This window comes from Nicotiana tabacum, chromosome 9, assembly GCF_000715075.1.
Source record: "Nicotiana tabacum cultivar K326 chromosome 9, ASM71507v2, whole genome shotgun sequence".
In the NCBI taxonomy this organism is placed as follows: domain Eukaryota; kingdom Viridiplantae; phylum Streptophyta; class Magnoliopsida; order Solanales; family Solanaceae; genus Nicotiana; species Nicotiana tabacum.
In genome coordinates this window covers 33,153,959-33,169,913 of record NC_134088.1, presented here as the reverse complement: position 1 = coordinate 33,169,913, position 15,955 = coordinate 33,153,959, and the positions used below count along the sequence as shown (strand labels likewise).

General features: G+C 37.3%; 1 protein-coding gene across 5 annotated transcripts; it reads right to left on the bottom strand.

Moving 5' to 3' along the window:
• Positions 1-4,628: 4,628 nt before the first annotated feature.
• LOC107802414 (uncharacterized) lies at positions 4,629-15,724 on the bottom strand. 5 transcript variants are annotated; one of them, XM_075221591.1, is made up of 7 exons: positions 15,550-15,700; positions 13,919-13,971; positions 13,397-13,837; positions 6,771-7,663; positions 6,209-6,409; positions 5,601-5,796; positions 4,629-5,036 (listed from the first exon to the last, which is right to left on the bottom strand). In XM_075221591.1, the coding sequence occupies exons 3-7, from the start codon at positions 13,446-13,448 to the stop codon at positions 4,831-4,833; spliced, it is 1,548 nt and encodes a 515-aa protein (XP_075077692.1). In that variant the 5' UTR covers positions 13,449-13,837; positions 13,919-13,971; positions 15,550-15,700; the 3' UTR covers positions 4,629-4,830. The 5 variants fall into 5 exon arrangements, with proteins under 5 accessions (XP_075077692.1, XP_016481402.1, XP_075077693.1 ...); XM_016625916.2 differs by having other exon boundaries at positions 13,590-13,837; XM_075221592.1 differs by lacking the exon at positions 13,919-13,971.
• Between the last annotated feature and the right edge of the window lie 231 nt (positions 15,725-15,955).

Below are 15,955 nucleotides of genomic sequence, written 5' to 3'. Positions count from 1 at the left end.
AGATGAAGATTTTGGTGGCTCGACGTTGGAGCTTTGTTAACCCACCTCGGTAAAGCCGGGGGGCAATATAACCTGATGAGGTGGTCGAGGGTGAAGGGCAGCCCGTCAATTTTGCTCGAGAAAAACTGAGCAATATGATGATCCTCCAGAAGGAGGGGTGAATCTGACCGAGGGTTACCTGGTACTTCTTGCAAAAGTCCACGATGATTGGGTCAAGAGGACCCAACGTGAAAGGATAAGTGTAAACACTCAAATACCCTTCCATGTGGGTAGTAATAGCCTCATCTGGGCCCGGAATCACTACATCTTTCTTTTGCCAGTTGCAATCCTCCTTTACCTTGTCGAGATAGCTCTTAGGTATCGAGCATAAGTATCTCGATACCGGATCGCAACGACCGGGAACCGATGAGGTCTTCCCTATCTTGAAATCAGAGTTTAGTACGCACCCCCCAGGAATACATTCCTCAAGGCGGGGTTCCACTGGCGCTTTTCTGCCGGCCGGTTGAGAAGATGAAGTATCTTCTTTTTGTGGTACCGTTTTTGACATTTTTGCCATTTTTGTTTGAGTTTGAAGAAAGAAGAAGCTATTGGGATTTGATGTTTAAGAAGGGGTTAACAACAAAACCTGAAGATCTTGTAGAATGGAAGAACTTAGAAGATGTAAAAAGCTTTGAAGAATAGAGGAGATTGAAAGTAAAGTTTGAGTAAATAGGAAAAATGCCTATTTATGGGTTTCACGGCGACGGTTCGAAACCACTAGTGGCCAACCACCAACTGACATGCATTAAATGCCTGGAGAACTACACTGACGGGACGTTTCGGTCACTTCTATCGCTTACGTCACGGAGGTAACGTCATGACAAGTCAAGGATCGAAGGCTCAATTCGTTTCTTGTCATTACACTCCAAAAAACGAGGGGACTATCTGTATATAGTTAAAACCGGACCCATCCAATTTTACTATTTGACCAAGACCAGGGAGTTGCATCGAAGGTCATCCCCGTAGTGGATCAGACCAAAGCACGAGGACAAGGTACCAAGTTCGGGATTCGAGGTACCTATCGAGATCGAGGCCAATAGCGATCGAGACCAAATGAGACAGACATCGGGCAAGATTGAAGATAGCATAATAACATAAAGGCGAGATATCCATGACTGGTCGAAGATCATGGCGGAAATCTCGGAACGGATCAAATCAGAAACAGTTAATTAGCTAATCATGAGATTTCCTTCTGTAATTAGAGTTATACCATAAGTAGAATTCCTCTACTATATAAAGGAAAATTCTAATCATTTGTAACACACATTGTTCACACATATCAAAGCAATATAACACTTTCTCTCCCGCTTATACATTCTTGTTCATCAGTTTACTTCTGCTTTATTCATAATTGTTCTAATATCGACTAGTTCGAGGGCACTCTAGCTCGAGGGTTGAATTTTGTTTCAGCACTGGTTTGCTTTATCTTATTGTTAATTTCTATTACTAATTTTCATATTTATCAATTGGTATTTGGTGAAATCACGTGTCCTTAAAATCACATTATAAGTTTAATTGTTATCCAATTTTAAGGATAAACATGCACGAGACTTTATTTGTACTTTTAAATTTATTCTCTTTCAATTAGCTTTATTTTACTAAAATTATAAATAAATAATTGGTTATAATTCTATACAAAGAATATAGACTTCTAAATCTAAAAAGAGTTCTAAGTGAACGAAACGTTCCTACTTTAGTCCTTTTGGGTGTTAATTTTCTATTTAAATATATTGTTGAGGGATTCAACATATAATATTTAGTTGATTTGGAAGTCCTAAATATTAGGAAAATAATTAAATAGATATTCTTTAATATTAGGAAAATAATTAAATGACTATTTTATCTAGTGGGAACTCTATTTTTAAAGGGTAAAAAAGGCGAACGACATTTTGCTAAGGGCCTTCGTGCTTTTAATATAGTATATAAATTATATTCTTTGATTTTTATGACAATCAATAAAGTGAAACGCCCAAAATAAAAGGCTAAAATGCCAAAATGTTCATGTACAGATGAATGATCTTTTTACCTTTCATTCAAACGATGTTCCTAATGTTTTTGTACAATGTATCATGTACTGAAACTAAAAGAAGCATGATTAGAATAGATCAAAACTCTAAACGTGATTATTATTTTCAGGAACTTGTAATGCTTTGTTAATTTTTATTTCTAGTTTAAAAAAACAAACACATCTTTTTAATATTATTATGTTGTTTTTTAAAAAATTATTCTCATTGATACAAAGTACACGTGTGGTACCTTAAGACTAATATATTGATAATTTTATACAATTCACTCAAATTGCCTCTATTATGGTAATCTACCAGGTATCAAAATCTTTACGTCACAAACTTTTAATGTAAAGTACTATTTTAGAGAGTCATTTCATAATTATAAGAGCCACTGTTCAAATAATAGATTTGTATTTAAAATACCCTCTTTTGTAGGCTAAATAGTAAAAACAGTTATTTGCAATTTTAGGGGGCTGATATCTTCGACTCTTATATATTAAAAAATGTTGTAGAAATGTATCAATTCCTGAAACAATTTTGAAAAGTGATTATTTTAACAAATTAAATTTTATTCCCACTATTATATAATATAGGACATGCTTTTTTTGTTTACTTTGATGATACATAATCATATATACAAATAAACTCCATTGCATTATGAATCCATATGATTTGGCAAGTTTTATATCAGCAAATTAAATGACTGAAGTTTCAAGTCATGTGATTTCCCTTATCCTTTCCACATATTTTAGTGATTTCTAAATACTCCCCCGTTTCAATTTAGATGATGTAGTTTGACTTGACACAAAGTTTAAGAAATAAAAAAAGACTTTTGAAACATGTGATGCTAAAAGCTTCATGGGCAAAAGCTTAGTGGGGTCATGATATTTGTATGGCCATAAAAGTTTCTCATTAAGGATAAAATTGGCAGAATGAAAAGTTTAAAGTTAAATTGTTTCTAAATATAAAAATGTGTCATACTTTTTGGAACAGACTAATAAGAAAAATGTGTGTTCTAAATTGTGACGAGGGAGTAGTTGTTATCACCCTTATTCTTCTCCAAGATTGTTCTATTAGCCAAAAGTACTCAAATGTTTTGATAATGATATTCTACTATTAGTTGACAATAGGTGTGCATAACTTTGAATGTCTGGCACGGTAACAAGGTCCAACAATGAATCTAACATGAAAAATGGAGCAATGGCTCTGTCAATGTCAAGTTCTTGCCACTATTTTGGCTTCGATGATTCACCCCCCTCACCAAAGTTCTCTATTTAGCCAAATCTCCGATGGATGTGATTAGCAAATAGATGAAACCATCTGGGCTTTATAACTAATGATGCAAAAACTATACTGGAATTTCCGGTTTATACTACGTATTACAATTTACAACAATGCTAGTTATAAACTTACTCGATTTGCTACGACCTTATTCTCGGTCGCATTGGAAACTTTATCTTCCAGTTGAGTAGTTTACAAGGCATGTACTGCGTTCAATTGACCAACAAATCTCTATATAATCACAAATTCCGAAACATAAAAATAAGAATCTGTATATTTCGTTTTGCTTATCGATTGTTCGTGACTTGATACGAGCCGGATGAGCACGCTTAATGAGGATGATTTCCTAGTCAACATCATAGCATTGGAGTGCTTTAAAGGAATCAAGATCAAGAAGGCTATATTGACAATTTAGCTATTTAGGCTAGTCTTATAATATAGGTCTACTTAGCTTCTTTACTAGCCTAAGGGTATTTTAGTCATCTAGCCTAAATAGACCAAACCTTGAGAGGTTTAGGATATCTTTTATTTCTCTTTATTTACCATGTTTTTAGACTATCTATATTAGGTTTATCATGTATGAGTTCATGTTCATATTCTTGGATTATCTTTTGTATTTGGATGTTAATTCATTGTTCTAGTTTGGATTGCATTCTTTACTTAGCTTAATCCGTGTTTCGTATCTAACTAGTTCATAGTTAGGTTCTTGTCTTTCTCTATTTTAAACCCTAATCTTCTATCTTTTTGATTCCGTGTATTTTTGCATTATCCGTGTTTTCTATACGATTCCGTATCATGACTGCTTAACGATTTGTGAATCTTACTCTTAAATTTGCTGTTTTGCATTTGTGATTATTCTTCTAAGATAATGTGGGGCAATAGAATCAGCTTTTGGCAGTCTCTAATCTTACAATAGTTTTTCAATCAAGCAGATATAAGTCAATCATGCAAATTTGGCCAATACGGCAAGTGCTGGATTGTTTCACTTGTCTCTGGACCAATCTAACCATTATCTCATTAGAGGAAAAAGTGCAATAAGAATCTTAAACATGTACTCCCTCAATTATTATCACCTTTTTTCATCAGCAGAAATGAAAAAGTTCATGAGACGGCAATACACTATTCCTAAGCTGTCTACCTACAATTTCAACAGCTTGATGTTCATGCTATTGAAAGAACTGCTGCATTTTCATGTTATGTTCCTATTTTGCCACAATAGAAGCCATCTACAGCAATAATAACCAATTTTAGCACTTACCAGATCCGTCATACCCTAGTAGTATATCTGACAAATATCCATAGCATGAAAATTAACTCCAAATTATCAGAATCATAACAGTATATTGCAACTGCTATTTATGTACAAGTATATTGTTTATGTACAAGGGAGAGAAGCTATTATCCTGGTTCGAAAGCACATTCCTCTACCCTATTAAACCAAATACTTCACATTTCTTCCAGTATGAACAAGGGACTGCAAGAGCCAACACATCTCACCATTTTAATCATGGACTCCTTTCAAGCGTAGTGGAAAGCTTTCATATAGGTCTCTGAGTGCAGCATACAAGGGTTCTCCAGCTTTGGGTCTCTCCACTGTCCCAAGAAGGATGTCAGCTGTAGTAAGGTAAGGATCCCCATAGAATCGGAGATTTGTATCCATCCGTGTCGTGACGATGTTCCCCTCAAGCGAGACTCCCACAAATGCACCTGAAGCACACAAGTCAAACCCAACGAGAATTAAGCGATCACAGTTTTGCTGATAACCCCCACTGGTGCAGGAGATAGCCACCAAAGAGAGGAAACGGTAATAATGTGCCTGGCCGCTCCGTTTTCTAAAGAGTCATCAGCAGCATACTTTGGACTCGTTTTGGATTAATTCATTTGAATCTCGATATAACTATGCATACAAAAAAGTGCAATTTGCATGAATAAGAGGTCTTTTACTGTGTGACAATGGATTTTATCTTTTCCTAAGAGTTTTCACATAGGCACTGGCTTGTGAGGTCGCCCTTACTATTTTGACAAACTTCTGAAACAAAATTCCAGACACAGTTAAAACAAAAATCGAGACTCGTGTCCCTCCTCATATTTCCGAATTTTAACATATGCATGACCAAAGATGATTAATAGCTCCAATGTCTGCACAAGATTGTATCAAGTAATTCTTGTATGACCTAAGGCATGGCACAAGGCCAACCTTGAATATTGGAAATTCAAAACAAACTTTCATGATATGTTACGGAAAATCTAGGCCCAAAAGAAGCTACTTACCTTTACTACAACTGTAAGTATAGCATATGCCAGAACCTCTCTCTCCAGCTCGAAGATCTGCCTCCACAGCTCTCCCAACTGGACCAGCTGCAGCACTGCAACCAGCACCAAGAGAAAAATGCATACGGCTGCAAAATGTCTTCACAGCCTTAGAGTCATGTAGCACAATAATGAAGTCCGTCAACTCGCCTCCAATCTACACAGAGACAAATATCAATCTTTTGGACAAAGGATGATGAAAAAAGTAGCAAAAAACAAATGCAATAAATATGTGCTCTACTATTTAGTTAATAGGAGAATAAGCCATTCATTTTAGTAGAGAGAAATGGATCAAATTCTTAATTCAGGAAAAACCAAAAAGTATTTGTCAATTAGGGTAAAGAAAAATGCCGATTACATGCCCATGGATCTTTTTGTTCCCCTTTGACATAAAATACTTATAATTCAGACCCAACCTTTGGCAGAAAACAGAAAATGAATCTGATTAAAGACAGCATAGTCAATCACTCAACTCATCTGAATTCCTAAAATTTAGTATTCTACATAATCTAAACTGACTGCATTCTCAAACCTGAAAAAGACTCACTAGCAAAGACCGTTAAGTATACCTGCGCACCCCATCCCAAACCGGCTGATATTATAGCAGATGGTGCAGACCATGAACCATCAGACCTTCGTGCAACCACCAGGCCAGTACCAAGTTTATACGTAAGCAGCACCCCAGCTTTTGCAACCGTTAATATTGCCAGACCTTTAGCTCCTTTGAGAACTGCACCAGGTATGGACCTCTCAGGATTCAACCGAGCAACCTGTGCATTACAAGATTTAGTCAGCATCACAAGGCAGAAGTTGCACGATAGGGACAGCAAGTCAAGCACAAACGAATCTAAAGATTCTGATAGGATCTTCTATCAGAATCTTCTGGAACTAATTCCATTCCTGTATACGCCTTACAGGAAGAGAGGGACGACGGAATGCCATATGAGCTCTCTGTGTGTGTGTATGAGAGAGAGAGAGAGAGAGAATATCCAAAGAAAAGAAAAAAAGTTGTATCCAAAGAAAAGAAAAAAAGTTGTCAATATTCATCTCAATAGTAACAAAAGACACAGTGGTGATCTGAGGTTAGAGCAACCAGAATTAGGAAAAGAAAAAGTAGTAAATATAATAGACCTGTGCATAAGTCCTCAATGTGTTTGATGACTTGTATATCTCATATTCCATAGATAAACCCACTGGAAGGTTCAACCAACCTCTCGTACAAGTCCAGTCCATAACATCATGCTTTGCGGCCTGCACAGCGTTGCTGATGGTGTTGATGAGAACGCCTTGCACTGGATCAAGCCTATCATAGCAGGAATCACACACTCTCTGGGGGTTCTTCTCCCGAAACATCATGGGCAACAGGCACCTCCCTTTTGTACATGTCCTACAAAAAACCCCTCCGCAAAACCGACAATGATGTCTTCCACGAGTAAAGGCCGTGAAAGGCGCAGTGCACTGCATGCAAACAGTTGTAGAACTGTCTGGGAGCCACTCTGGAGGCTCAGCTTCCAACACATCCTTGTAAGCACTATAGTTAAACGCACTTGGTTCAACTAGTGGGGGAGCACTTGGTATGTAAACTGATGAGTGCAAGAAAGTATCTCCATTCTTACTAGATCCAAGAAATGAAACATCAGAACTAGGCAACTGAGGAACTGCATCTGAAACATGACCTTTATTCTGCCCAGTTACAATAGCAACTAGCCCACTCAAGACATTTTTTAAATTGACCTCAGGAGGACGATTTTGTGGCACGAAGTTATATGGGTCATTACCAGAATCATATCCCCTATCTAATACATCATCAGATTCGATCGAAGGGTACCCACAGAGATAATTTTGCCCAGCAGACTGGGAAGCTTCTGGGAATCTCCCGAATGAATCTTCATCAACTTCGTCTTCAACAAACTGAAATTTCACATTGTCCTTTTCCAAATTAGCAAGTGAAGAATACACAACTTTGCCTTCTGATTTCACCATGCTTCCAGCATAAGCAGTACAGCACATCAACAATAGATAGGCTGCAAATAGGCAACATGACACCAGTCAAAAGAAAATTTAACAAGAAAATTCAGAAGGAACCGTCAAAATTTCAACTCTGTTATCTAACGAGATACTCATAATAGCCATCAACCAATTTAAAGAACCCCATCGCCCTAAAATGCTTCTCCTGATTTAAATTGAAGGTTCTAAAACATTTTAAATACCGTAAAAAGTTTATGAGACGCACTTTAACTATTCACATCTTTATCCTCTTTTCCATTCATTTAAAATGTCACAGAAAATATATACCCGGGTATGTTTCTACACATTCTGTTAATAATTGTGGCAGGCCAAAAGTCCACAAGCAAATAGGGAGGAGAGTAATCCAATTAACAATCAAATCAACTAAACCTCAATCCCCAAACTAGTTGGAGCTGGCCCCAATTTCAGTACTATAATTGAACTTATTCACCCAAAAGCAAATTACTTCCAGCCAGAAATGAGAATTAAAGCATTATTGAGAATAGTAAAAATGAAGAATCAAGTCCCATAACCGAAAAATGCATCCAAGGGTGTCGCTAAACTGATAAAGTGGGAGGATCGCCATGAAGCTTCGGGTTTAAATCCCAATGAAACCAAAAAGCAATAGGTGATTTTTTTTTTTTTTGAGTAGGTTACATATTGTATATTAATATAAAGACTACACAAAAAATGTGGAGTCACCCATAATTACATAGGAGAGGAAAAAAGACTCCTAATCCTTGGTCTTCTCACAAGGAATCTAAAACATCAAAAAGGCTCATGTTCTTCTAAAAGTTTTCCTTTACACCAAAAGTAGAACAACAATAGACACTTCATTTTTATCTCCTGTACATGATTATACTTGTCTTCAAAACATCTCTTGTTTCTCTTTTCCCAAATTGTCCACCAGATGCAAGTAGGGACAATCCCCCATCTCTGCTTCTGATAGGACAAATTACATCTCTATTCCAACATGCAAGAACTTCAGGAATTCTTCTTGGCAGTCCACATAATACCCCTTAAGTTGATAAAAATTCTCCATAGTTGAGCACTAATTGTCTTTGCCTCCTCTCCACACAACTAGCATTTAGAGCATAATTGATATCCTCTCTTGACTAGGTTGTCCTGTGTCAACACTGCCTCCTTTGCCAACAACCAAGTAAAGCAAGCAACTTTATAAGGAATTTTAACTTTCCAAATCAGTTTCCATGGCCAACAACCAACTTGGTTCATGGAAAGGCTGAATTCATTATAAGCTGATCTAACAGAGAACTTCCCAATTTTATTTCCTTGCCAATTCAAACAGTCTTCAAAGTTTGAAATTCCTTTAAACTGTTCTAAAACATTGTAGAACTCTGTTAGTCTACCAATCTCCCAGTCATTTAACAATCTTCTGTAAGTAAGATTCCACACTTGCATATTCCATACCTCTCCTATTGTTGCTTCTTGTTGTTGATTGAGGATGTAGATGTCAGGAAACATTTGACTCAAAGATCCTTGCCCTAACCAGTTATCCTTCCAAAAGGATATCTTTATGCCATTTCCTACACTGAAACTTGTTTTGTTCATGAATTTAGGCCATAGATTCCTGATGGATTTCCATAGACTAACCCCATGAGGCCCATTCACTGATTTGGTTGTCCATTTGCCATTCATACCATACTTCTCCCTAATCACCTTTTTCCATAAGGATTGTTCTTCGGCAAATCTCCATAACCACTTCATCATCAAGCTTTGATTCTGAGTTCTCAAGTTCTTTATTCCCAACCCCCATCCTTTTTGTTAATAGCAAGAGAGTTCTATTTGACTAAATGTATTTTCTTCTTAACACAGTTCCCTTCCCACAAGAAGTTCCTTCTTAAAGCATCTATCCTCTCAGGAATTGGAAACAGGACATCATGTAAGTAGGCATAGCATCTAATACAAAGTTTTAATCAGAGTTAATCTACCCCCATTGATAGGTACTGACTCTTCCAGTTAGTCAACTTCTTTTTACATTTCTCTATCAACACCATTTCATATCCCTTTTGATTTGTTTTTTGCCCCCAATGGCATTCCCTGATAGGCTGACGGCAGCTCCCCTATTTTACCTCCAAGAATTCTAGACAAGTATTGCATCTCACTTACATTATTAACTAGATACATAAAACTTGATGTAGCTTCAAACAAGACAAAAACTGCCCTTAACACTTTCAGTTGCTCACTGTCAGCCTCACAAAATACAATAGTGTCATCGGGATATTGTAGATGGGATATCTCCAAATTGTTGTCTGCCCTAGCATTTACCTTAAAACCCCTTACCCAATTGTTTAATTGGGCAGTTTTCAACATACCATTCAATCCTTCCATAGTATTGATGAAAAGGAGATAAAAGGGTCTCTCTGCCTCAAACCCCTCTGAGAAGGGAAGAAACCAGCTGGTGAACTATTAACCATAATTGAAAACTTTACTGTACTGATGCAAAATTTTATCCCTATCCTCAAAGCTCATTTTAGTCCGAGTTTCCAACAAAAAGTTCCAATTTAAGTGATTGTATGCCTTCTCTATGTCCAGTTTGCATAATATTCCAGGCTCTTTGCTTTTCAATCTTGCATCTACACATTCATTGGCAATTAAAATGGCATCCATTATCTGTCTGGCCTAATGAAAGCCATCTGTTTGAGCATCCACCAGCTTGTTTACCACTTTTTTGAGTCTTTCAGTCATTAATTTAGATATGATCTTGTAAACACTGCCTATTAAACTTATAGGCCTAAAATCTTTCAACTTTTTAGCCCCATCTTCTTGGGAATTAATGCCACAAAGGTGGCATTAAAGCTCTTTTCAAACACACCCTGCTCATGGAAATTGTGGATTGCAGTTACTACTTCCTCTCAGCATTGAAAGAAGAAAGCCATAGAAAATCCCTCAGGACCTGGTGTCCCCTGCACAAGCCTTTACACTTTCCCAAATCTCCTGAGTTTCAAAAGGACTTTGCAAATTAAGTTTTCCTCTGGAGAAATCCTAGGACAATTTATGATATTGCCATGTGGCCTCCATATTTCTGGTTCAGAATATAGCTTTTGGTAGAATGTTACAATCTCCTCTTTTATGTCTGTCGGATTCTCCATAGTTTCCCCTTCTACAATCAATTTGTCAATGTTATTGTACCTCCTATGAGCATTTGCAGTTCTGTGGAAATATTTAGTGTTTTTATCCCCTTGTTTCAACCAAAGATCCCTAGATCTTTGCCTCCAAGCCACCTCCTCATTTCTAGCAATCTCTTCAAATTCTAGAGCTAAAGCAGACTTAACATGTAGTTCTTCCTCAGTGAGACATCTTTGATCATGTATTTCCTCTAGTTCAGCTAGTTGGTTGAGGATTAAGTTTCTGCATCTCCGGATTTCCTTGTAGTGTTTTACTCCATTCCTTTAATTTTGCCTTCAGGGCTTTAAGTTTAAAGGCCAGAATAAAATCAGGTCTTCCTTCACAATTAAAAGAGTTCCACCCGTGTTTAATCCTTGATTGGAAGCCCTCAATTTGAAGCCACCAGTTCTTAAACTTGAAATAGGATTTAACTGAATCCCAATTGTCACATTGAAGCATCACATGGGAGTGGTCAGATGTCACTCTATGATGGATTGATTGCTTAATGTTTCTGAAGCTCTCATTCCAATCCATAGAGATCAAGAACCTGTCCAACCTAGCTGATATCACATGCATGTCGCCTTTTCTCCAAGTGTAGTTACCTCCTGCCACTTGAAAATCCACCAACTCCATGTCTTCAATAAACTCTGAAAATCCATTCATTGCTCTAGAGATTCTATTGCAGTGCTTCTCTGATGGAAACCTCACTGTGTGGAAATCCCCACATACCACCCATGACCCCTCAAAGAGTACCCTAGCTCCTGCTAATTCCCACCAGACTTTATGCATTTCCTTCATATGATTTGGTGCATATACACTGGATAGGTACCAGGTGAATCCCTGACATTTACCAAAAAATTTACAGGTTATTGTATAAGAACCTAAGCTACTAATCTCCCCTTCCCACATTCTACCATCCCACATAACTAATATGCCCCCTCCAATCCCACTAGCTTCCAATTGTGCAAATTTCCCCCATCTATTATTCCACAGTTCTTTCACAATCTCCCCAATGTCTCCTTCGATTTTGGATCCTTGAAAACAATATACATCTGCTTTCCACTTGTGAATTAAACTCTTGATCAACATTCTTTTTCTATGTCGATTCAACCCCCTAACATTCCATGAGAGAAATGTTTACCTTCATTGGTCCCTGGATAACCATACACCCCCCCTTACTTCAAGTACCATTGCTTCTGAAGTCGCTTCCTATTTCCAACCCCTTTAGTTTTTAATCCATTTTCGCCGAGGAGTTTCTGACATTTGCATATCTGGAAACCTTTGTTCTCTTGTCTTTTGTTGTCAATTTTCATGAAAAACTTCAAAGCTTCTCTCTCGCATCCCTGAAAATGTATCCCAAACTCCTTTTCGAGTCTGATTATGTTCTGGTGTACCCAAATTGAGGTCTCAAATTTTGGGTTCTTCTCTTCCTCTAAACTCTGTAAATTTAGAGGAGTAGCTTCTTCAATTACCAAACCCACAAATTTTTCCACCTCTGAAGTTTGCATGTGTTTGTTGCTGAAACCCTAATTTTCTCTCTCCTGACTTCCTGTTTCTTTGAAGATTGTCATAGCATCTTCCTCTTCGATCATATGTTGTTGGACATCTACCCCTTCTTCAATTTCTCTTTGATTCTCTTTCGTAGAAATCAGCTCTTCATAACTCGTTAACTGAGTTCCAAACAGAGGTGTATAATTATTGGCCATAATCTCTTCTTGATGTGGGTCAGTCCTGGGCTCTATGTTAGCAGCCCTCTGGGCATTAATATCTGAAATACTTTGGGCCAAAAAATTTGGCCCAAAGATTTTATTTTAAAAACTTGACCCTCATTAGAAATAGGAACTGATAGCCCTATCTCACGTGAGACCCTACATGAAGACCCTAAATTATAGCTACTCAGTGCCTCCGCCACTTTTGAAGAACCCACGTGCCCTGTCAGATCTAACTTTTCTTAAGCCCCCCCTCCCCCGAATGAGATTTCTTCGATTACTCACTGGTCCGTGCGCCTGCAACAGCTCCCGTACTGGTTCTTACTGGAGCTTCGCACCAGATCTGAATTTCCATGGATTCCTTCGAACTCCACCTTTACTACTTTCGAAACTGCATCGCCATCTCCTTTAACCTTCAACCTCGCCCATTTCAAGTGGTTTCTCAGTTTCGTTTCCTCTTCAGTTTGAATCCAGCCACCCCAGTAGTCTCCAACTTCCTTGAAAACTTTTTGGGACCATAGTTGAAGAGGAAGCCCTACCAATCTGATCCAGACATGATTCACCTTTTCTTTTCTTGGGACAGAACCCACTACTGGCGACCACCATTGGAGGTTGGGTTTGTGTTTTTTCCGGAACCAGACACCTCTCATAATTTCCTTAGAATGAAATTCAAAGAGAAAGCGATTGCGACCCATCTCGTATATGTTAGTTCCATGTACCCGTTTCCAAGAGCTGCTGGCCCATCGACGAATTTCCGACAGGGTTGGGATATCAAAAATATCTTCTAAGAGGCTCCCCACCATACTTCGCTCAAGAAGATCATTTTGAATTGAGTTGTTTCCTCCCTCGATGTGTATAATGCCTCTTATTGCCTGAATTGTAGCTTCTTGAATGTCTCTAGATGACCATTTATACCTTTTGATAGTGTCGGAATAGAGAAGGCCTTCCTCGGTACGTTTGGGAACATTTGTAACTAACAAATGACCTTTGTAATTAATGAACCTCTCAATCTTTAGTGCAATATCCAGCCACCCCGTATTGAATGCCACTTCAGGAATGATTATAACTGATCTCCTACTTCCTTGAATGCTAATGATTGTTACTTAACAGCCATATCTGTTGAAGTTTTTGGCACAGAAAACTTCTGATGAGTGATCATGAAGTTTCCATCTCTTCACATAATTCCTCTTAACTTTTGAAGCTTCCTTCAAAGTCTCGCATATCCACCCCATCGTCCTCCGGCTAAAGGTTGTTCTTCTTATAAGGTTCTGATCACGTTCCGACCACGTTCCGTCCATTTGTACCACTCCTCACCTCTATTGGCGCTTTTGATGATATCATAGGACTCGAATCCCACTGCAAAGTAAATTGTGTTATCGCCCATGTCTACTAAAAAGAATTTAATACCAAGAATGTTAGTGAGCCTGAATTTAATACCAAGAATGTTAGTGAGCCTGATTAGAAACCAACTATGCTGCCGGAATAACCCCCTGAAAAAGTAGTTAGAATGAAAAGAAAGACTAGGAAAAGTTAGTCCGGGAAAAGTGCCTGGGAGCATTCTTACATGCCCCAAGCTTTCTTTTTACTAGTTTAAAAAAAAAGTAATAGGTGATTTATGCCTATCTATTCAAACATGAGTTGACAGAGTTACCTACTCGATACCTGGTGGGAGATAACATGTACCCTATAGAATAGTAAGGTGGGCACAGGTGGGTCTGGACACCACCATCAAGAAAAAAAAAACCATAACCGAAAATACCAGAAAAATATGCAACATTACACAATCAAATCTATAAAAAGAAAACCCAAATAGCATACCCCAAAGAAAAAGAGATTTGCACAAAAGTATAACACAACACACTATATTGTACGCCATGTTTTTAAGTTCACAACCGCATAGCCCATTATTTTTTTTGAAACAGTGTTTGCACCAGGTATACACTTTATCCACTTATTATAATATTGCATAATGTCGTATAATGTTGTATACAAAATCTAGCTTTTGTATCCTAAGAACTTCTAACTCACAAAAAGTATCACCAAATAGCTTCAAATTTGAACCACAACTTCAAAATGACATCCCAGCGCACCCCAAACTTCAATTTGTCAAAAACTTCAACAAATCACAAAACCCATTTATGAGTTTTTCAAGATTTTAAAAATCCCAACCATGACATTTTTAATTTTTCACTTTTAGTTCTCGGTACAATATTTAAATTTGTGATGATAAACATGAATATCACCTCAAACAGTTTCTAGCTAAGAACTTCTTAATATAATTACAATGTTAATAGGTGAAAAGAGGTTTCAAATTATCTACAAAATAAGCTAAATTAGGTACGAAAAAAAGAATATAGGCTATAATTGGTTGGGGAAGTATACTTCGCCGTAATTGTTAAAAAACATACTACGCCGTAATTGTTAAAAAAAATACTAATTTGGAGAAACAGAATCCTGAGTTTTTCAGCTAATTGCTGATGAGTATAAAGCAGGAGCTTACTAGCTAGCTACTAGACAACTTCAAACAATAAGGAGGGAGCAGGGAAGTAGTCCTATTAACAATCAAATCAACTAAAGCCTCAAGCCCAAGCTAGTTGTTGCCTGCCCCGACTCCAGTACTATAAATGAACTAATTCACCCAAAAGCGAATTCCTTCCAGCCAGAAATGAGAACTTAAGCATTATTGAGAATATTAAAAAAGAAAAATCAATCCGAGAACCAAAAATACCACAAAAGTAAGCACTTACAGCAGAACATACACAATTAAAGCAATAAATAAAATCACAAACAGCAAACAGCAAAATAAACAATAATTTGGAGAAACAAAATCTAGGGTTTTCAGCTAATAGCTGATGTGTATAAGCTAGCGTTCACTAGCTAGCTACGACAACACTTCAACCTACAAAATAACATTTTAATATCAACTTTCTCTATATCTAGGGTTATCTTGTATACCAAAAAATTCATACACACAGAGACATAGACAAAACTGAATATTGAAGAGAGAAATTAATCAATTATACTGGAATTCGATCGGAAGAAATTTGAAAAAAAAGGAGTAAAATTACCGGATCTTGTCTGTGGTCGGTGAATTTGTATAAGGGTTGAGTTTGTGGGAGGAAGGAAGAAGGCGATAAGAGAGGGTTTGTGGTTTCGTGAGTTCCCTGTTTGCTTGGGAAACCGGACAGACGCTTCGGAGATTTCACCCTTGTTTGGATTGGGGCTATTTTAAAAAATATTTCTGTATTTATACGTTCGTGTTGAAATATTTATAGTTTCGTGACGTACATTGCGCCAACACAAAACGATCTATCTATACTAATATTATTATCTATCTATATCTATATTTATCTATATCTATCTATATATTTCACGTTAAATGTTGAACGACTAAAATATACTTGAAATGTTAATCGACTTTTATATCCTTAAATATTTTGTTAAAAAGATAGTTCCATATTGGCTAAAATAGTA